This window comes from Aethalodelphis obliquidens, unplaced genomic scaffold (assembly GCF_003676395.1).
Source record: "Aethalodelphis obliquidens isolate GAN/ISIS:26980383/991018 unplaced genomic scaffold, ASM367639v1 scaffold31, whole genome shotgun sequence".
In the NCBI taxonomy this organism is placed as follows: Eukaryota; Metazoa; Chordata; class Mammalia; order Artiodactyla; family Delphinidae; genus Aethalodelphis; species Aethalodelphis obliquidens.
Genome location: NW_020837975.1, coordinates 2020331 through 2044003, shown reverse-complemented (window position 1 = coordinate 2044003; position 23673 = coordinate 2020331). Strand labels below are relative to the sequence as shown.

Here is a 23673-nt window from a genome sequence, read left to right as displayed (position 1 = left end):
ATGTCAGCAGTAAGTTTGGGGATTTTTTTTTTTTTTTAAACACAGGAGAAATAAGCATGCTTATATGAAGAGAAAAGAGGAACCGGTAGGACCTTGGATGATTTAAGATGCAGGTGAGAGCAAGTCATCTCAAAGCTGCAGAGCAAGGGTGCTGGAGAGGAAGAAGCAAGATGAGAGGGCACCACCCTAGGGACAGCGTCAAGAGACAGGAGGAGGCATTGTCTTTGCCTGGGTCCGTCTTTCGTGGACCCAGGAGGAAAGGACGAGAAGGATGTGCCACATACAGAGATTTTTTGAGCAGGGAGATTGGGGCCAAGTCAGATGGCCACCTTGATCCTCTTAGGAAAGTAGATTGTTTTTTTGTAAGACATTTTGGATGATTCCAGATTATTCATTTTGTAAACTGTGGTTTTGATTAAAGCCTCGGGATATGAACACAATACAGTCTTTCATTAAAATGTTTAAACAGCAGCAGCAGCAAAAAGAAATGCCTGCAACATAAACAATATATCTTATAATCCTATCAGTGGGCTGGTTTTAAAAGGGACACACAGATGTCTACCTGTATATCTTAGAAATTATATTTAACAAAAATATTACGGTGAACATGAAAACACGCTAATCACATATGATACATAGCTTAAAAAACCCCCACCTAAATCAAAGTTTATGACTGTCAGATAAACCAGAAGCTAGGATTTCCTAGTGAAAATCCTGGTGGAGGAAAGGATTGCTAGTGAAAGGCAGTGTTAATATTGACTGAATTCAGTGTAGATTATGACATTCTGTGGGCCTGGAAAGCAAAAGAAGGAACAGAATGGGATAAGAGAATGGGAACAGTGAAGGCGATTCTGTTTGCTGTGTTGCATGTAGGGCTTTTGATTGGGGAGGCACTGGTTGTTGGCGGTACAGCATCATCCATCACTGAGGCTTGGTGTTTCATCCAGCAGAAGTATCTTTGTTGTAAAATGAAATATTTATTTTCTTTGAAACGTTACATAACTTACAATGCAGTGTGAGCCAGTATTGAACAGAGGCACAAGAAGACAATTTAATTGTGATGTAGAAGTAGTAAAAAAAAAAATAAATAAATAAATAAATGAAGTGGCCTGAGTTTGACACTTAAGTGACTAAGATATTAAGTAGTTCTGATGTCATTAAAATATTATTAGGCTTTGTATCATTTTATTTACTGATTTAACAGTACCTCATGATATTTCAAATACTCTATCCTATGATTGTTGGTTGCTATTAATAGTTAAAAATTTATTTACTTCATTCTGCTTATTCACAAACAATATTTTGACCTTGTTTGAGTTTAAATAGATTTAAAAACTTTAGAACATGGAAAATTAAAATCATGTTTTTCACTGGGATGATTGTACAAAATCTTTTTATAACAGATTCAGAAACCTGATGCATTATAGTATTTACACAGATGTTCAGAAAGTAAATAATAGAGGCAGGGATTGTTGTAGGGATTACACTGTCATTAGCTGTTGTAGTTGCTGTGCTGTTCTTGTTGTTCTAGAGTAAGAAGGCGTAGATACACGTCTCAAGTAAAAGTAGTTTGTTTGGGATGAGAAGACATATGGCTTCTTATCACCCTCAGGATAAAGAATCCCGATTCCTAACCATGATCTAAAAGCACAGTGTGGTTCCTGTCTGTCTGCTCAGTGTCATTTTTTGAAATCCCGTTTCCTGATGGCTCACTAGCCGTTCCATCCTGTCCTTGTTTCAGGGCCGTTCTTTTTCTTCCTTCCCCTGGGACCGCTCCTTTCCAGCTTTCTGTGTTTACACTTGGACTTCAGGCATTTGTTCTTCCCTCATCCTGTAATGTTTTTCCCCAGATGTTTAGGTGGTTTGGGCCCTCACTGTATTCGGGTCTCTCTCCTCAGGTGTCATGTTCTAAGAGAAATTTTCCTGCCTGCAGTAGCCTGGACCTCCCAAGCCTTCCTCATCACCCCTCCCCTGGCCATTGTCATTACTGCACTTACTGTCCTGACCTTAAACTTTGTGTTTGTTTACTGTCTCCACCACCAGGGGGCAGGGACTTTGCCTTATTCATGGTTCTGTCCTTAGCACCTAGAACAGTGACCCATTATTGATGAGTGGATGGATCCTTGCCAATGAAGTTGTAAAGACATTTACTGTGGAGCTGGTGTTTTGGGGATATTTGACTAGTGGTTTAGCTGTGTGGGGTGATTAGTAGAAGGAGGCCTAGGTTCTGCGACCCTGTCACATAAGCTGGGAAATCATAGCTTCACATCCTTCTGGCCACGGTGGTTAGTCTAGGATATCTTTCCCCAAACTGAGCTGATAGGCAGAGCCTGGGCTCTGTTCTGTGAGGCCTGCCACTGCCCTGTTTGCTGTAGCTCTTCCTGAGATTCTCTGAGCTGCTCCAGCCTGGACTCCTTTTAACAGTTGCTGTTTTCCTCCTCAGATGGTTAGACTTTGGTGTCTGTTCCTTGCCTTTGAGAGTTCTGCCTAATGTAGGTGGACAGAGACAGGTCCTGTAAATTAGTTCAGCGTTTGATGTTTGTAACCATTAATGTAGATCTGAGTGGATATTGGTCGATGGAAAGGGCTGGTAAGTATAGTGCTGTATTTTCTTGTTCTTTGAGTTTTAGGTCTCCAAGGCAGAATAGAAGACAGGAAAATGTTTAATCAGTATTTTGAGAACTCTTAGGTCATAGGAAATAGGAACGTCTGTAGTGGTCCACACATTACCGATCGCTAGAGAATTATCCATTTATTTGTTTATTTGGTTTATTTGGTAGGTATTTAATGAGTGCTTACTGTGTGCAGGACAGTTCCCTTACATGCCGAGGCTAGTTCATTCATTTGACAGAGTCATTTATTGAGTGTAAACTCTATGCTGCATTTATGGGGGCAGAGATGAGCAGCCCTCAAGGAGCTTGGAGTCCAGGAGAGGGAGAGTGACAAGCAAACATACACGTGTGCGAAGCACAGGAGGGAGTCATCAACTGTCAGGTTATGGCTGGGACAGATAGGAGATGTTTCCTGGGAGGCTTGTAAGGAATGGAGGGGGGTGGAGTGTGTAGAGGGACGAATGGAATCCACAGAACAGAGGCGTGGAGCTCCTGGAGCCTCCTGGACCAGTGCTGAGGATGGGGGTTCAGAGTGGCTGGAGCGCAAAGCCTCAGGGAGGAGGAGTGGGTGAGGGATGCTGCTGAACGAGAGGCAGGAAGAGGCAGACCACGCTAAGGGTGGGGGTGTATCTTGAAGGCAGGGAGGAGTCACTTACAAGATTTATTCAAGGGAAAAGCAGAGCACGTTAGACCTATCGCTGGCACGACAAAGGGGAGTGAGTATAGGGTGGAGGTGCATGAGACTGGGGGCAGGAAGCAGGAGAGCAGACACCTGGAGCCTCCTGTTCTTACTCCTCCTTAGGGAGAGATGATAATTAAGAGACCCAGCCCGAGCAAAGACGTGAGATTTGGCTTCCAGAGGACGCTGGCCGCCGTGGACACGTTCCTGATGTGTCCAGTGAATGTGACATGGCCAACTTCCCCAGCAGTTGTATTGTCTTTATAACCCAACCAGTCATATTTCACACTGAGTGACAAACCTGTGCAACAAACCTGCACATCAGAAATGAGATCTTGGAAAACACTAGAACACCAGCATTATTTCACTGAGTGAAACAGCTTGGTCTGGTGAGGTGCATGTCAGGGGAAAATGGATCAAAATTGAGTAGATACTCAACAGATATTTCTGTGGTTGATTATTTATATAAAAGTTGCTGGAGCCATAATCTCTTCTTCCCCCCACATAGAGGATACATTTAATTTCTTCTAGTTCGAAGCATAAGGATTTTATTCATATTCCCCAAATAAAGCATTTCAGAAAAACTTGTTTATTGAGTGGCAGAAGCATTTAATATTTATTTTTGTGACATTTATTTAGCCATTGAATTTTTAGTCACTGTTGCATCAGAAAAGCAAGGTAAAAGATCACTAGTGAAGTTCTGACAATTTTGCTAGAAAGTTACAACAAAAATGTCTTCTAATCAGCTTAATAGTAAATTTTAATTGGAACAAACGTGCAACTTGGTTTTGAATCAGTGTCTTCAAGTCTGCCCTCTTCTATGAAATGTTCACATAGTAAAGATGGACAAGAAGGTGGAAACTAGTGTAAGAGAGACATAATCTAACGTGTTTCAAGGTGTCCATGTGTATTTGTATTAATGAATGTATGTGTATTTCTTTTTAAGGAATTGTCTAGTTTCGGGATAATATTGTAGAAGAAATGTAGAAATGTGTATCATGTTTGGGGCTGAGTTTATTTGATCAATGAAATTTGGAACCTAAAGTAATTATTTTTATGGTACTATAAGCACTGTGTTCAGAAATAATGAGAAGCTGATGCTTTGTGGAGGTGGCATTTTACTAAAAACCATATAGTAATAAATATATATATATATTTTAAAGGAGTAGATTGGGTCCATTGGGAATTGAAATAATTTGAGAAACCAGTAAATGTACTCTTAGGGTAATTGCCTCAAGAGTAAGCATATTAACTCTGAGTGAAGCTTGTCAATTTATTTGAAATAATAGAAGTAATAGTAATGGTGATGGTGGTAGTTTTAGTAGTGGTTAATAGTAGCAACAACTAGTACTAGCTCTTCGCATGGAGCCTGTTGTTTTGCACAGTGCATATTTGCTGAATAAATAATTGAAGGCATTTATTATATATAATATACTATATTATATATCTATAAGTTTCTTTCATTTATTATTTTTAGTTCTTACAGTAGCCATGTGAAATAGGAACTAGTCCCCTCATTTTACAGATGAGGAAGTTGAGGCCCTAAGGAATTAAATAATCACTTCAAAGTCGTAAGCTAGTGAGGGCTAGGATTTGAATCCAGGCATGTGTGACTTGAAGCTCAGGTGCACACTGTTCACTACTGTGTTCCTCCTGCCTGATTTCCCCTTTCAGCCCCACACACATTAAAGTCCTAGTGTGTAACCCTGAGGTTGGAAAGGAGAATCCACTAAGACAGAGGCCAGTGATGGTGTGGTGTTGCTACTGGTGGTGTTTGGAATACTGGTGGCTCAGTGTTCCTGGGATTAATTGCCTCGGTGGCATTTCCTGTCTCTCCCCTTCCCCCCTCCCCACCCACCTCCCCTCCCCACACCACCCCCCATCATCTTCAGTGTAATGTGAATGAGGACAGTGGTTGTGGGTCAACTCAGGGGTTTATACAATAGGGTTTCAAGGCTGTGCCTTTTAAAGCAGAAACTGTGGTTAGCTAAAAAGTAAAATATAGGTTCAAGTCACCTGTAATTTTACTGAAAAGTCTGTGATTCTGAGAGTATGTTTGTACTTGGAGCAAGTGACACATGTTACCACCTCAGATTAGGAGTCCTGCCTGGTAGAGGGGAGCACAGGCATCACCCAGGAGGTCAGCCCACTGTGGCCTGCAGGTGTCAGCGTCACCAAAAAGGCACTACTCTCACAGCTGGCATGAAACAGCACTTACCCACGTGGAGAGGACGCAGGGCAGGGACGGCTTCAGCAGTGCACAGGGCCCCCCAGGCCAGCGGGGTTGCAGGAAGGTGGTTTGTTTGTTCCCCTCTGTGCTGCGGGCAAAGGACCTGTCCCCTCCTGCCCACTGCACCGGCAGTGGGCTTGGCCAGGTGTCACCTGACACACAGGCTTGAGCAGAATGAAAAAAGTGCACCTCAGACCCAGAGCAGGGAGAGAGATTCCCAGGAGAGCGGTGAGCATCGCGGGCTGTGACAGCTCATCCTCTCCTAAGGAGATGTTCCAGCCCGAGACTTAACTCTTACGTGGCTGCTCAAGGGGTGACAGCTTCCCAGCGATGCTTATGTTGTGCCAGAAATATCTCAGGGGTGGAGATGTGTTGTTGGCATTAGTCTGACAACTGGATTAGAGGTTTGTTTGTATTTTTAACTGAGCGTGCGTCCTGCTTTAAAAACCTTAGATTTATACTGTGTCATCAGTTATCCTTACAGATAATCCTGTTTTCTAGTATTTTACCAGTTTCCTAAACTGTAGCACAGGGAGTTCATTGCTTTGCTCAGTTACTTGATACTCTGTCAGGATGGAGAGGGAACGTGGGCTGTTGGCTCTGTTTCCCAAAACTAACCACGGAGACACTGCAGACGTAAGAGGAAAGCTTGGATCTCAGGAAATAATTAAAATAGCCATGAAAACTCCAGGGGTGGGGAGGCTGCTATGGGTTGGTGTGCGGGTATAGGTGGTTTAGCCTTGGATATAGGGTGGCCTGAGGACTCAGGAGAAGATGCATTGTTTTACGTTTTTTCCTTTCAAGTTTTGTTTTTGACCTGACTTTTTCCAGTGGCTTGAAACAGTGACTGCCTGCCCGTCTGCTCCAGAAATTGATGTGGGTAGGGTGCTGTCAGGGCCGCACAGGGGCCCTGCTGGGGTGAGGAGCTAAGAAAAAGCAGGTCCCAGCCAACCAGCAACCCCAGGGCCCTTGTTCCTCCTGGGGCTTGAGGATTGCATGGAAATTGCCTCCTCCCGGTGCTGCTGCTTTTAGAGTTCAGTGGCTAAATAATCCTTTCCAGTAAACAGAAGTGGTCAAGAGTGGTTATTTGGTGCCTGTGGCTAATCCCTCCTCCCCCTTCCTTCTCAAATTCACAGGGAGGGATAGGACTTGAGTTTGGGCCATTTTTCACAGGTTTCCAGATCTATTAGCTCATATCCTTTGGTGAATATGACCTCATAGCCCCAAATAATTAGACACATGAAGATACAACTACTATTGAAAACATAAAAAGATAAACTGAATGGTGTATGCTTTATGAAGTAGAATCATTAGAACAGATGGATTAATAACGTAAAATAAACGTAATACATATATTCAGTGATAAAAGGAGGATACTTAGTATTAAGAAGGAGCAAGAAGTCATAAAAAGAACGAAGTGGAAATACTAGATATGACAGATACAGTAGTTGGAGTTACAGAACTTAATAAATCAGATAAACAAGATGGATACAAGTGAAAAATGAATTATTGAACTTGAAGGAATTCTGAAGGCAGAGGAAAAGCAGGGATAGAAAATAGCAAGTAAGCTAAGAAATATGGAGGCGAGACATAGTGGTGCCAACATTCAAAGAATAGAATTCCAGAGGGGAGAAAAGAAATTGGCAGAGAGAAGAATATTTGAAGAACTAATGATGGTAAATTATTCAGAATTAAGAAAGAACAAAGACTTCAGATTGAAAGGACTAATAGAATACCAAGGAGGAAAGATAAGAAAAACCCACATCTTGGTAGATTAGTGAAATTTAAGAATATCGTAGCCAAAGAAACCTAAAAACTTTTGGAGCGAAAGAATAGATTATCCACAAATTAAGATGAATTAGAGTAAGTTATCTTTTAAGCCCTGAGGTTCTCGGTTATTCTGCATATGTGAAGTGAGGGAAATCATCTCTATAATATATAATTTAAAACTTGGAAAATAAATTCATTAATTCATACTGCATCTGATAAAGTATTTCTCAGTGTAATAAGGGACATATTTTCTCTATAACCTTCCTGCTTGAAAAAATATTTTCAATATGTAATTTTATGATTTTGTATAAATATTTGGGAGAAGTTGCTGTTGTTTTCATTAAAGAGATACATTTCTCCTTACCTTTTTTTTGTGTGTGTGGGGGTTATAGTTCTGATTTATCTCCTATTGGGGCATGCACAAAATGTGTTTTTGCGACCACATGTAAGATGGATGATTTTCTGTTTCTAATGATTGCGTGTGACACTAGTGATTTTCAGTTACTCTTCTTCATGCTCCAAGATTTAAATTATTTAAATAGCATGTTATTACTGCTTGTGTTGGTACCAGAAAGAAGTCATATTCACCTTTGTTTCAGAAATCCCCTGTGCAGTAGAAATAAAATGTGATCCACGTATGTAATTTAAAAATTTCTGGAATCCACACTAAAAAGGTTTTAAAAGAATGAGATTAATTTTACTGTCTTTTATTGAACCAATATTTCAACATGTTATCAATATACAGAATTTTTAATGAGCTATTTTACATTCTTTTAGTTTTTAAAAATTTGGTACATGTTTTACAGCACATCCCAATTTGGACTGGCCACATTTCAAGGACTTAATACCACATGTGGCTGGTAGCTACCATCCCGTCAGTGCATCCCTACAAAAATGATGGCTCAATATTCTGAGAATTGTTGGGTGACTTCAGAGCTTCTTGCAAGGCTTCAGTTGTATTAAGGGATCTTAGACCTTGGTGGTCCTGTAGCAAGTGACCCTTGTATCTATTAATTGTAGCTGATAATAAAAAAGCACTAAAATTGCAAGACATTGATTGCTATAGTTTTCAGGGTAGAAATTTTGTTAAAACACAATCTACAGAATGTTCTGAGAATGGCTGACTAGTTCTGCAGCTTTTTTTTTTCTCTTTTCTTTTTTTTTTTTTTTCTTTTTGCGGTACGTGGGCCTCTCACTGTTGTGGCCTCTCCCGTTGCGGAGCACAGGCTCCGGATGCGCAGGCTCAGCGGCCATGGCTCACCAGGGAAGCCCAGTTCTGCAACTTTATTTCCTGTGTCCAGGTAGTTCTACCTGGATGTCTAACAGCCAGTTCAAACTTAACATGGGCAAAACTGAACTCTGACCTTTCCTTCTAGATTTGCCCCTGCTGTATTAGTGACAAGCATCTCGGTTCTCTCCTGGCATAGGGGCCAACAGCTCTATCGTTGACTTCTAGCTAGAAAGTTGGTGAAAATTCATAGTCTACTGTTGCAGATGTCCAGTTGCCTTAAGTTTTTCATTGCCTATAATTTTATGATGATGTATCTTTAATGAAAAAAGTCTGCTGAGGAATTTTACATAATGTTAATATCACTTAAAAAAAGTTAAACTCAATGGAGATTTAAGACAAATATATGTGTTTTTCAGTCATTGACTTTTAAATTTGTCAGCTGTGTGGTAGTACACATGCCAACACTATTGAAGCATCTTAGTAGGACTGATTATAGTTTATGCTGGCATTCATGAACATTCGATTAAAATGAACAAACTGAGGGGGAAATGTAAGCAAGGCACAAATAGCAGAACAGAAAAAAACCAAGCTTTGCATTTGATGAACTGTGCTTTGTCTAGGGGATCTTGTGGCTGTTCATTCGGAACATTTTATTGGAGAAAGTAAACTTTAAGAAATGTAAGATGCAAATCTCTCTCTCACCCCAATTGTATAACTGTTGTCGACTCTTTAATTGCAACAAAATGAGTTTTTACTTAAGCATTGACTGCTTCAAGATAATACTGATTTTGATTTGGGCCTTTCTGTGTGTAGTGAATTTTTTTTTTTTTTTTTTTTTTTGGCTGCATTGGGTCTTTGTTGCTGCGTGCGGGCTTTCTCTAGTTGTGGCGAGCAGGGGCTACTCTTTGTTGCGGTGTGCGGGCTTCTCATTGCAGTGGCTTCTCTTGTTGCGGAGCACGGGCTTTAGACATGCGCGCTTCAGTAGTTGTGGCACGTGGGCTCTACAGCGCAGGCTCAGTAGTTGTGGCACACGGGCTTAGTTGCTCCGCGGCATGTGGGATCTTCCCGAACCAGGGCTCGAACCCGTGTCCCCTGCGTTGGCAGGTGGATTCTTAACCACTTCACCACCAGGGAAGTCATGTAGTGAGATATTTTGGAACTAACAGTGCCTGCAGGTTTTTGTTCCCTTTCCCCTTTCCTAAGATATGTAGTAAAGTGTGAAGATGTCAGATATAAAGGATGGCTGTTGCTCAGACTTGTCCTTTGCTTATCTGGTTATCCATCAAACACTATCAACCTGTTCGTGCCAGGAAGTGTGAAATAATGTCATTGGAAAGCTGTCTGTCAAATGTATGTCATGGTCTTTTAAAAGTCTCAACTAGCGGTTCTGATGTGAAAGGATGTTTTACAAATATGCTGTGCTAAAATGATTACTCTTACGAGATGTATCTTTAAACATGCTTACTTTACCCCCCTCTTGATTTCATTCCTTGGTGCTTTGGGCTAGATTAAGGTGCACATAATCACAGTATGTATGTCACCATGGTCTGGAATCCACACCCTAGACAGCTTGCAGGGGAGTGTCTATCACTCAAACGGCAGCTCATAACTTTGCCCTGTCAGGACGATAGGCGCTTGTTATGATAGCCACATTATTTTTAAAAACCTTCTCCAGCTAAACCAGCAGGGAAGGATTCTTTAAATTTTCAGACCAGCATTTCTTCTTTACCACAGACTCTACTTATTGTCTCCAATTTTTTAAATAATAGAAAAGGTCATAGCCTAGGAAGGAAATAAGGAGTAAAAAAATTTTGACCTTTCTTAGGAAAATGGAGTTTTGCTTGCAATTTTCATTTACTGGTGATCTAAATTAACTATGAATGACTTTATATTTTTCTATTAATAAATTAAATTTAGGGGTTTGGGTTGGTGTTCTTAAGGGGATTTGAAATGTCTGAGTTTAGAAATGAGAAGACATCAAGCATCCAGGTTGCTACTTGTGATAATTCTTAATTTTGAAAAAAAAAATAAAAGGAAGAAAGAAAAGAAGAGGATTTGGGGTACTCTGTTGTGTTGGTTGAAACATTTCAAAATACATTTACTTCATTTTCCTTCATGCTTCTTCAGTTGTAGTGAGTTTTGTCTCCAAATTTACGGTGAATTATTTTGAAAATCATCTTATCTGATGGTGGAGTGCTGAGGTGGAAAGTCCAGTTGGCATTGTTTAAATGTCCTTATCACAGTAAAGACATTATACTTCTCTATTGCCTTCTAATAATGAGTGGTGGTTATTCATATTTATGTCCTAGTAATGGAAAAAAATATTTTCTGTTCTGATTTGTTTTAAATATAGTGATAAGAAATTTTATAATCATAGGGCAAGGCAAAACCTTCTTGTCTGTGCATTATTGAAAGCTGGTCAAATATTTTAAGAAGCTCCTTTCAGAAGGGCTTAAGTGTAGAAATTCTTAAGTTCTTTTAATTTAAATTTAAATTCTTAAATTCGTTAAGTAGAGGAACAAAATTCTATAATAGTCCTACTTATTTTTAAAGGAAAACTGTAAGACTTATTCATGGATAGAGAAAATAGCTTAAATTTCAACCGAATTGAATGAAGCCAACAATAGTGCAAAATTTGATTATTTCAGGTTAGGGAAGTAAACTGAGAGTGAGATGTGGAGGCACGCTGGGCTGTTTGCACTGAACTGGAAACATTTACTTCTACAAAAGCAGGGTCTTTATCAAGGAAGGAGTCAAGGTGCTCTGAGCTGGCTGAGAAGAGTAGGTCACAGAAGCAAGGAGAGGCAGCTCTAGTGCTCAGTAGTGAATGCCTTCTACAGCGTGCGTTAACATTATCATTTGGAGGTATGCTGTGAGCCATCTGGGCTGCCATCCTAGAAAATACATGGAAGTTCAGCTGTGGGTAGAAGTAGAGTTGTTTTTAATCACCTCCGGCCCTCCGGGTCTTCAAGTGCATGCTCAGGGACTGTGTTCTGTCACCCAACAGTCCCTGTCACTGAGGCTGTAATGACAGTCCTTGTCCACCCCTGTCGCTCCACTCCTCCGGGCCCTGTCTCCATGTCCAAGTGCTCATGAAAGACCAAATCAAGGGAAAAAGAGTTGTCATAGAAAAATGAAAGTACTCATACATATCTTCTGTGTGTCTCTTCACCTGGTAGTTAAATATAATTGTGGGTCCTTTGACATTAATTTCAGATTATTTAATAAATTAATGTTAAAGGATTAAATACAACAAACAGAAACGGAATAGTTTCATTCTGGAAAACCCAGATAAGTATACTTCTTACATTAAATAAGTTGACAAATGTAAATTTAGGTAAATATGGTAGAGATGTTTTGGGGGACAAAAATGATGAAAGAAAATATGGTAATAATGAATAAGGAACATTAGAACTTCAGTTATTGCCTTACAGATTTATTAAATGGATGGAAAAGATATATGGCAGAAACAAATGTCCGGTCTATCCCTCTATAATTGTGATAGTTACATGAAGTGACACAGGACTTGGCCAGTGAAATGTAGCAGGAGCCAGAATCATCTCAGCCAATCCCCTCATCCCAAATGTACCAGCAGAGACTGCTTTCAGGGGGGCTATAAGGAGTAAAAGTGTGGTCATGTGTTTTCTAAAGCTATAAGACGGCAAAATCTATGGGATTATACATCTTCGGGCATATATAAAGTATGTATAGCACAATGGTGCTGTTTTACTCAGTGGTAAAATAAACATTTTTATAGTAAAACTAAGAAGGACATGTTCTAAAATCAAGTATAAATGTGGGGTAAATTTTTACGATAAATACTAAAATATTAAGGCATAAAGGTCACTGGTTCCCTGGTGCCTTTGGCTGAATAGTTCTTGAAGCCCCTGATGTGCCTCAGGGGTAATAACCCTTTTAGAGAAAGTTGTAGAATTGGAGTCTGTCTAGAACTCCTAGCAGAATGCTCTGCATTTAGTAAAAACACGAGGAACGCAGGTTGTGTTGCTGCCACTCTCATTCCCACACAAAACAGCGGTCCTTTAAGAGGACAAAAGATCGACAATTCAGTCTCTTGGGTGCCAACATGTTGAATTCCACTTGCCAGATCTTGGTTTTGCTTGTGAGAAGTCTCATTGTGAAACTGCTTACTATAGTAGTTTAAGAACTTGGTACTCAAATTATCAGAGTATTCTAGAAGTAAAATGATTTTATGGGTGTTTAACTCTAAGGGAGAAAATTCAGCGATCCGTGTACGTTTAGCACCGCGTATCTCTTCATTCCTTTTTCCCTTGCTCAAGTAATTGTTTTGCATTTTTAAATGATGTAGAGCATCGTTAAAGTGCTTAGCTTAGCCTTTGAATAACAAGCTTTTTTTCACACCATAGGTTTCATGATCAGAAATCAGCCCTGGGATGTCTGCTTGCACTGTTCCCAGGTTTACTCTCTCAGTTCTTTGTATCATCCAGACCCCTGAACTGGAAATACCTTGTTAACTCTGCATTGCTTAATATTCTTTGTTAATTAAACTACTTGGGCATGTTTAGAGCTCAAGTGGAACGTATGCATTTTGCTTGACAACGTTGTTGGCTGGTGTTTAGAGCCCATGTACTAGAAATCATGTTTTTGGGCAGCTGGTAGAGAAAGATCCATGTGCCAAAGCATTGCATGATGAAACCAGCTCTGTTGTGAAGATCCAGTGAAATGATGTGTCTGAGCCCGAGGAAAACCGGAAAGTGCTGTAGGCGTCTGAACATGAAACCAAGGAACAAATTGGGTTCCAAGAGCAGGACGAATAGAACGTGGATTCTCACTGTTTGGGATTTGTAATTGGGGTCCATTGCTATTATAAGAAAATGCAGTTCACAAAGACTCAGGATTTTCTGTTGTTAAAATCAATGAAGTTAAAAGAGCAGCTGCTTGTAAAAGTTAATTTTACTTGACATCTGCCAGTCCCAGTAATAAAAGAGAGCATTCTGTGGAACATCCTGTTCTCTATAGAACTGTATCTTTTTGTTACTATGAGGTCTTGGTTAAAATAAGTTGTTGCCTTTTGGTTCCAAAGGTTATTTTCTCGACCTATAAATTGTGTGTCTCTTAGAATATATACATGCTAAGGCATATATATGGAATCTAAAAAAAGAAAAGTGGTACTGATGAACCTAGTGGCAGGGCAGGAATAAAGATGTAGACATAGAAAATGGACTTGAGGACACGGGGCGGGGAGAGGGAAGCTGGGGCGAAGTGAGAGTAGCATTGACATATATACGCTGCCAAATGTAAAATAGCTAGCTAGTGGGAAGCAGCAGCATAGCACAGGGAGATCAGCCCGGTGCTTTGTGACCACCTAGAAGGGTAGGATAGGGAGGGTGGGAGGGAGGCTCAAGAGGAAGGGGATATGGGGATATATGTATGTATATGATTCACTTTGTTGTACAACAGAAACTAACACAGTATTGTGAAGCAATTATACTCCAATAAAGGTGTATTAAAAAATGAATATATGCATAAGCATGAATTGTGCATCTTCAATTTAGTAGAAAAGGGTTGGTGTGCTTGATGTTAAGTTGATACTCCCTGGCAGTTAGGAAGTGCAGGAGGATCCATCTCAACTCCTGTATGAAGTGAGGAGAACGTAAAGACATTTTGAAAAGCATTCCCTATGTTTTTCTTTAAAAAACACACCTATCAGAAATTTGTCAGCCACACAAAAACCTGCACACAGATATTTTTAGCAGCTTTAATCCTAATTGCTAAAACTTGGAAGCAACCAAGATGTCCTTCAGGTGGTGAATGGAAAAAAAACTGGTACATCCAGATGAAATGAGCTATCAAGCCATGAAAAACATGGAGGAAGCTTCAGTGTTCATTACTGAGTGAAAGAAGCCAGTCTAAAAAGGCTACATCCTATATGATTCCAACTCTGTGACATTCTAGAAAAGGCAGAACTATGGATACAGTAAAAAGATCACTGGTTACCAGAAATTAGGGGGGAGGGAAGGATGAATGGGTGGAACACAGAGATTTTAGGGCAGTGAGACTGTTCTCTGTGATACTACAGTGGTGGGTAAATGTCATTATGTGTTTGTCCAAACCCATAGAATGTACAATAGCAAAAGTGAACCCTCTGTAACCCTAGGTAAACTCTGGACTTTGGGTGCTAATGATGTGTCAGTATAGGTTCATCAGTGGTAATAAACGTACCAATTTCATGGGGGTATCAGGGAGGCTATGCATGTGGGGGGCAGAGGGTGTATGGGAAACCTTGTACCTTCCTCTCAGTTTTGCTGTGAACCTAACTAAAACTGCTCCAAAAAATAAAGTCTGTTAAAAATAAAAAGGAAAAATAACTCAAACCAGAACAAAAACTACCTAAATTTGGAGTCTTTGTGAATGGATATGAATGCCCTACCCTAATATCACCGGAAGAGTCCATTCTGCTTTGAGTCGAAGAAGATTATATGAAAAAAAGGGTCTGCCTTGTGCTGATCACCTATCTCGGATTTCTTTTAAGGCACAGCTTTGATAGGAGTGCACGTGGTCATTCCTCCTGGGTTTGTAAGGAAGCTGAAGTGAGTGGTAGAGGGTGAAAACACCAGAGAACAAAATGGAGCAATATTTTCGAAGTGAGCATTGTTTTCCTGTCATTTTTATGTGTTTTAATTTACCCAGTGTTGGGTGAGCAGTTCAGAGAGAAGGGATTTATTATTTCCAAATGAAGCCACTCTCTTGTTCTTCATTTTCAACTGATTGCATCACCCTTGTTTTCCACAGGTCTGCTGACTCTTTAAAAGCTGTTTTCTGTGTTCCTTACATGCTTATTAACTCCTTGTGTATTCTCGTTCCCTCCCTTCATGCCCATCATCTGAAGAGGGAAATCATAAAAAATTTTTTCTTACTATAGGCCCTGTTCACAAATATGACTTCACAATTGCCACTGGCTGGCAGCAGAGTCTCCTTTAGGATTTTAAGAGCAACAGTCAGCCTCACAACTGGTGGCAGAGTGCTTTCCTCAGGGAATGTTTTTTTCAACGTTGTTCCAAGTGTGCGAGAAAAGAGTTAAATTAGAGGAGCTGCTGGTTGTATTCTCATTCTCTCCCTTCCTCACCCTTCTCTCTTCCTCCCTCCCTTCCCGCCCCCACAAACCTGTAATTGCATAAAATCAGTATTACTTTGGCAGAATTCCTCATTTCTCTCTCCCAATGGGGAAGCACACACCCTGCAGGTCTCCAGGGCAGACGTTGCCATGGGTCCTGTTCTCCCCTGGGTGGGGCTTGAACCCTGAGCTCTAAGCAGCACTGCCACTGACATTCCTGCCTTATGCACATTCCCTGGGAAACCCAGCCCTTCCATGGTGTATCCGCTGCTTGCTTGCTGATCACGCCTAAATCTACACCCTCAGCTCCATACCCTCTCCTGGGCTCTAAATCCATATATGTTTCGTTGCCTCTTGGATATTCAAAGGCACCTCAAATTCAGCATGCCTAAAACTAGGAATTTTCTTTCCTCTCTGGATTCTCCTCTTCCTGTGGCCACTGTATTGCAATTAATAGAATAGTCAGCCCACCAGATGTCCTCTGTCACTCCTTCTGTTGTGGGCATGAAGTTATGCGGAGGATTCCTCCTTATTTCCTTTCTTTTGCTGCTGCCTCGTTCTGGATCTTGGGTCCCTGGATGGCCCTCCTCCAAGCCATTCCTCTCCCTTTGAAAAAATCCCTCAGCCCTCCTTTCCTCCCTCCCCTGAACTATACTTCACACACAAATGTATGCAAAATAATGTAACAAACGCCCTTGTACTGACCTCCAGGATCATAATTCTAAAGGTTACTTTTTCCATGCTGATCTAATTTCAGCAGGACGTCTAGACATTGTTTTCTGTGTTTGCCTTACTCTTGAAAAGATCTCAGAACCCAGAATGCTGTACAGCCAGGCTTTTCCATTCTTGAGTAGATTAATTTTCTAATTGCTATTTGGGTTTCGTTTTCAAAACTTTACGTCCTTTTTGGGGTAGGAGTGTTTCGAGACAAATATTTTGGACTCATTTTCAAAATAACTTATCCACCAGAAACTGTAATAGTTAGCAGTAATATCTCAAAAAGCATTTACCCCAGCACTTTAGTTTCAGCATTGTTATATAAATGACACAGTTTCTTTACCAGCCTCCGACTGGTTTCTATGTGGCTTGTGCAGTTGCAGGTAGCTGTCCCATGGGTCCTAGTCTTGGATGGGCTGTGTGTGCAGTACCTCGTGCTCAGGCCTGAAGATGCTGTTTCCTCAGGAGGAAACTACGAGATGGGCCAGACACCTCCTGACTCGCTTTTACTTTTTATGCCTTTGCATCTGTGTGGTATTTTTTTTAAATTTATTTATTTTTTAAATTTATTTTTGGCTGCATTGGGTCTTCGCTGCTGCACGGGCTTTCTCTAGTTGCAGCAAGCGGGGGCTACTCTTTGTTGGGTGCGCGGTCTTCTCATTCCAATGGCTTCTTTTGTTGTGGAGCACGGGCTCTAGGCGCGCGGGCTTCAGTAGTTGTGGCACGTGTACTCAGTAGTTGTGGCTCACGGGCTGTAGAGCGCAGACTCAGTAGTTGTGGAGCACAGGCCTAGCTGCTCCGTGGCATGTGGGATCCTCCCGGACCAGGGATCAAACCCGTGTCCCCAGCATTGGCAGGCGGACTCTTAACCACTGTGCCACCAGGGAAGCCCCTCATCTGTGTGGTATTTAATGTCATTAAAAGAATTATTAGTTGGAAAAATGCATTATTATTTTTTGTACACAAATATATGGCAAAATGCAAGATTTACTCAATGATAGTAATCTTTGAAATGAGATTTATTTAAGAATGAGTAGTTTATAATGCTGAAAAACAGCACAAACCTTGCATTGATTAATTCAGTGTGCTAGATGTATTGTTAATAATGAAAAGACATCTTAAGAGCTCACCTCTGACCTCTCAACAATAAGAAATAAGGTACATTTTATGTCAACTTTTATTAATGTTACCATGAAACAGCCCTAACTCATACACCCCATTTAGGCTTTGCAGATGTAAACTCTGATAGATCTTCTTTCTCTTTCATTGTTAGTGATTTGTGTGTCAAGGACATTGTTGTATTTTCTATCAAAACAAAGAAACAACTGAGACATATCTGGAAACCAAAGTCTATTTAAACTAGACAAATACTCATTTCAGGTTGTAGAGGAAAGAAAGTCCTTAATGCTGAAAATCTTGTCATGACTGTGTATTGCTTTCTTGGAAGGCTGACAGTTGTGATTTATTAGTTTTGATTTAGATTTAGTTTTGCTCAAAGCAGGAATTTGAAAAGCTTTAGCTGTGAAAAGTATATAGATATTTTTTTTATGGTTATCAATTTTTTTACTGAAGTCTAGTTGGTTTACAGTGTGTTAATTTCTGCTGTACAGCAGTGATTCAGTTATATATATATACATTCTTTTTTAAAACATTTTTTCCATTATGGTTTATCATAGAATATTGAATATAGTTATATGTGGAATCTAAGATATGACACAAATGAACTTAAATATAATTTTTTTCATCAATTAATGGAATTACACAGTTGCAAGTTTTTGGCCCCTCATAGCCCAGTGGATATAGTAGTAGCTACTTGGGCTCAGAGAGAAATTCCAGAAGAAATGATAGAGCCTGCAGTCCCTAAAATGAAGTTTATATTCTGTCAGCAAAAGGTCAGTAGACAGCTTTGCCACTTTAAAGAGCTTTGGAATAGCTTTATTATCTAATCTCCTTAACATGAAGAGATGTGTGCTCTTTTTGAAAATGCTGATTGTTTATTCTTCTCAGTGATTCAAACTTGAAAATAAGGTGTGGGGGTTGGGAAGGGGTGGGGAGAGAATCAAATCGTTGAGTATGTGTTCCAGAAACTGGGGTAGTGGCCCATTTCTTCCTGATCTGCTGCCACCATGTCTGTTGGAGATGGCTGAGCTGTCGTTCTGCACCATGTTTCAGAAATTCGGCCCAAGAGGAGGATTTTAAGAAGCTGTCTGATGAAAGAATTGGTGTGATGAAGTTAGCCTGAGAGCCTGAGGGAATTTTAAGTGGTTTTAATTTGGGGAGTGGGTAACTTTCATTTTGAAAATTTCACTCTGGCAAGACAAGAAGGGAGGGAGAAACATAGTGAGTGAAGATGCTATATCCACAGTTCAGGATAAAGGGAATGCAGGCTCAAATGGAGATAGGTGTACGATTGAGATATATTTCCAATGTGGAATGTAGAGACATTTAGGAGTATTTTGCTGGTGTTTCTGTTTGCTTGCTTTCATTCAGAAAACATGGGTTGATCAGAAATTGTGCTACACAGATTGACAGAAGTAACTCCTAGTCTGTCTGCTCCATTTTAAGAAAATTGACTTTTGAAATATCTAGATAAGTTATTTTAATCTTTTTAGAGCATAGCTCTCTTTCTGAGCCATGAAACCTCTTGAACAATGAAAATGATATTTTGTAAAGGGATTTGACGTTAGCAGATATAGGGTGTAGTAAAGTGTCTTGTTTATAAAACCTTTATAACATATGTCATGAAATACTAGACTTAGCATTTCTCCGGGATACTGAGAATCTTTTGGTTGCACTAAATTGCAGCAGACTGTCTCATTTTATTGTCTTTTAAATTAATAACTGTTCACATGTATTGACTCACAAAATTGGGAATGTTTCTCTGTTATTACTAGATATGATTTAATAAAAATGACTTCATATTTGGCATTTTGGTCAACATTTTTTCACAAATATAGTATTTATTAGATGTTTTTAAAGTGACAGTTTTATTTGCATAACGTTGAAAATTAAGTTTGAATTAAATTAATTGATGAATTACTTTTAATTAACAAAATAATTAGACAGGATACCCTATATAAAACCAAAGGGTATCCTTCAGTTTCTTTTTTAGTCTTAGGAAGTTTCTCTTTTGTGAATTATCAAATGATTTATTAGTAGAATACAAGAACTATGTATACTTGAATCCAGAAGAAATCTGTCCTTTACATTTGTTTTGGTGTTTTTTTTTAGGTGACTTCAAGGTATCTAATTACTTTGAATATTTTTAATTTCTTTGTTTCACATTCTTATAGCATAAGAGGACTTTCTCAAGAACAGAGACAAATATAGAGATACACAGAGATAAGATTTTAATATTATTGCACTAAAGTATATCAGAGGCTCACATTTCCATGATATACTGTCAACCTGACACACAGTATTGAGAAATAAGGCTTTGGCTCTTACATTTTGTTTCCTAGATCCCCTGGGGGTCACATTTCAAAGTTAAGTACTTTGAGTTGCCTTGGTATGTTTATAAGATATTCTTGGTTACTTTTTTTGCTGTACGCAGGCCTCTCACTGTTGTGGCCTCTCCCGTTGCAGAGCACAGGCTCCGGACGTGCAGGCCCAGCGGCCATGGCTCACAGGCCCAGCCGCTCCGTGGCATGTGGGATCTTCCCGGACCGGAAGATCCGTGTCCCCTGCATCGGCAGGCGGACTCTCAACCACTGTGCCACCAGGGAAGCCCCGGGTCCTCATATTGCATGTAGTTCAGATAAGTTCAGTCTGAGGCGTTTGCTGTGGTTACTCACCCACTTCTCTGCTTTCAGTTAACAGCCAGGTCCTTGCCCGCTGTGCAGTCGGATGAGAGACTCCAGCCTCTACTCAACCACCTCAGGTAATACAAAGGCCCAGCCTGTCAAACTTGTAAATCCACCTGCATTACAGTGGTTAAAGCCTCTTTGATGTCTAAAAACTTTACAAAGCCTTTCTTTTTTCTTTTTCTTTTTTCTGTCATTCTCTGATTGAAGTTGAAGTTCCTAGTGCAATGCTCTTGTTACCCTTGACTTCAGGGTACTATAGAAAGTTCTTTTAATTCTATAAAAGTATGTAGAACTGGTTGATAAGTTGAAGTTAAAATGAGTAGTGATGACTGAGTTCAGAAAGATCTCAAAGGAATGAGCTATTTGCTTAATTAACTGCGAGGCTAAGACAAACTATGGGAACCTGCACATATTTTGTTGGGGGTAGTTGAAGTAAGTTATATTTGTTTTCTAAATACAAAAATAATTTATCCTCATTATTTAAAAAACAAACTTTGAAAATACAGGAAAGGAGGAGGAAAAACCTATCATCACTATTCAGAAATAATACTGCTTTCCTCTGTGCTGTTTTAAAACTCAGTGTTGTAATTATACTTTTATATAATTCACTATTTTTTTCATTTTTCTGTTACTAAAATCTGTCCACAAACATAGTTTTTCATGATTATATGATATTTTCTTGTATGAGTGTCCTATAGTATATTTATCATTCTTTGGGAAGCATTTAGACCATTTTTCATTCTTTTCACTAGTGTAAAAAATGCGGTATGTAAATCTTTATCTGTATTTTTGATTGTTTCCTTAGCATGGGTTTTCAGAAGTGGAATTTGTGAAAGCATATGAACCCTTTTAAAGATTTAAGTATATTTATTTCTTTTTCAAAAACCTTATTCTATCTGTGTTTTCATATAAGATCCCCCATGTTGCTGTACTCTGAACAAGAAGGGGCAGCTAAAACAGTTGCTAATTTAATAGGTTTACCATAGAGATACTGTTGGTATCATGTACTTCGCACTGATAATTATTAAGAATGATTTTAAATCATTTTGTTATCCATGTTTTTTGAGGTGGGATTAACTATCTTTGCCCATTTATTGATAGCATCTTTTGATTATTTGATCTTACATACTTAGATATAAAGGATAGTGACTCTTCGTTATATTTGTTACAAACTTTTTTTTTCTGAGAGTTTTTTATTATGTTACATTATCCAACATACCTACATTTTCAAGTTATATTCAGCCAAGCACCTTTAGTGTTTTCCTCTATGGTTTCTTTTTATTTTTTTGAAACCTAGAATGCTACCACTCCTTCAGAAATTGGCATGGACGTTAATTTCCAGTGTCTTTCAGTGTTCTTCATTTTCCTCCTCCCCTGCCTCCCTGCTCCCTCTTTTCCTCCTCTCCTGTCCTCCTCTCCAGTTGGGGAGGGTGGGGTCCAGACTAACACTTCACGGGGAACTGAGTAGCATGAGTATTGTACAGAGTTGTTAAATTTCTGAGAGCTCTGTGTTAGTGAGTCACTCCCCTGCCCCCCTCTCCTCCCAATCTCAGCCTGAGCATCTCCTTCTGGTGGCCTCTTATCTTTGCCGGATTTGCCCTCTCTATTTCACATCACTGCTGCAGTCATTATATTATTCCTTGATTTAAAAGCATTCTGTCTCCTGAATTTCCCCCGGGATGAAGTGAGAACTTCTCAGCCTGGCAGATGAGGTCCTTCTGGAAGGAGCTGGCCTGGCCCTTTGGACTTTCTGTCAGTACTGACGCCCTGACTTCTCCTGCCAGCAGGTGCCCTGAAGCTCCACCAGTGTGACATGCCCTTGCTCTCCTCAGTGCCCTTGCAGATAATTTCCTCCTGCCCGGAATGCTCTTTTCCCCTTCCTCCACCTCTGTGATTTGACTAATGTTGCTTGTTCTTGTTCGCCTCCTCTGATGAGCTCTCCCTGACCACTTGGTTCTCACCCTCCCTCCCCTGCCCCATCTCCCTCTCAGGTGTTTATTTGTGTTCCCGTAATACTGCCTGGCTCACCATGTTACAGAACCTATGATATTGTTTCCTTGCCTGATTTCTCCATTATAGTATGAGCTGCTCCAGAGCTGCACAGTCCTTTTCATGATAGGTCTTCATTATGTGTTTTGTTGAATGAATAAATACGTGTTATACCAGTGATATTTTGTTGGTTTTTTTCTGCATAAAGTTTTTATAATTTATAATAATCATATTGTTACAGTTCTTTCCCCTATAAAACCATTGAGTCAGAAGACATAGACATAAAGGGCTGGATCTCACATCTAGTCAGTGCTTGATTCTGTGAGATAATGATGGATTCTCCTTCCTCCACCCCAGTGCGGTCATTGTCAACTAGAGTTTAGATTAACTACTGACATGTCTTCTTGAGTCCTTGAAACTTGCACAAACTGTACATTCATTTAGGGCTTTCATTTTCTGTGGAAGTCACTTGTGGCTGTTTGCTAAGCAACCAGGGCTAGATGCTACATGTAATATGCACCAACTGATGTTGCTTCTCTTATTATTATTATTAAACCAAATGGTTTCTTGTTTTATTACCATGTCAGAGACATCTGTATGTAGGGTGGCAGCTGATGTGCATAGTTGGACACTTCCTGTTACAAAAAGTAACCTTGTGGAAAGCCTTTCAAGTATATTGAATTGTCTCTTGGCTGTCTAAATGTAATGTTTTTCTTTTACCTTCCTTTTGCTTAGGTCAAAATAGGAAAGAATACTGTTTGGCTTGAAAGATGCTAATGATAATCTTGTTAGGAAAAAATAATCATCATTGATTTGCATGAACTGTATAGTTTAAATATAACCTAGAAGGGGTGGTGGATATTAGGAGGTTGAAACTTAAATCATTATTAGATCTAATTTTGTTTAGTGCCTCTGATGATCAAAGAGGAATGATGAGTAGTGTTTTAATTAAGTTTGTCAATAAAACTAATTTGGGAGATGATACCAATACCCGCAAAAATTGAAGTAGCAATACAGAAAAATTCTCAAGTCATTTTACAGGACTTAGACATTCAAAGAGAATTAGTATAACACTTTGCCAACCTAATAATTTAGTATATTGCTTAACAATATATATCATTCTGAGAATGTAGAAGTGCTTTGTCCAGATTTTCTTAGTTGAACCTAGTAATATAGTTAAAAGTTAAATTAACCACAGAAAGCATTTTGCTTCAATCTCTTAATGGAAATGCAAGCTATTCGTTAGTAGCATCCATCAGTAACTGAGCACCTATTATGTGCCGGGGATTAAAAAAAAAAAATTTCTGTTCTCAAGGAATTTACAGTTTTGATTTCATTTGAGAGATAGGCACTTAAACATATTACAACATTTGTAACCTTTTGAATGGAATTAAACACAAAGTACATTTCCTTAAGTGATGAGGCCATGAAGTGGTTGTTTGGATTCCACACCTCCTAGCACAGTGGTGGCTCACAGTGGCTGCTCAGATTGGACTGAACTTTGATCTCACTTGAGGGAGGATGTTGTCAGTGACCGTGAAGGAGA

The 23673-nt window shown here is 39.7% G+C and overlaps 1 protein-coding gene across 6 annotated transcripts in view; it reads left to right on the top strand.

The window, feature by feature from the left end:
- Nucleotides 1-23673, top strand: part of PRIM2 (DNA primase subunit 2) — a 278658-nt gene that overhangs the window by 141209 nt on the left and 113776 nt on the right. For all 6 annotated transcript variants that reach the window (XM_027126848.1, XM_027126850.1, XM_027126849.1 and 3 more), the window contains exon 8: nt 20145-20212. In XM_027126848.1, the coding sequence (XP_026982649.1) occupies nt 20145-20212 (68 nt within the window). The remainder of the gene's footprint in view (nt 1-20144; nt 20213-23673) is intronic.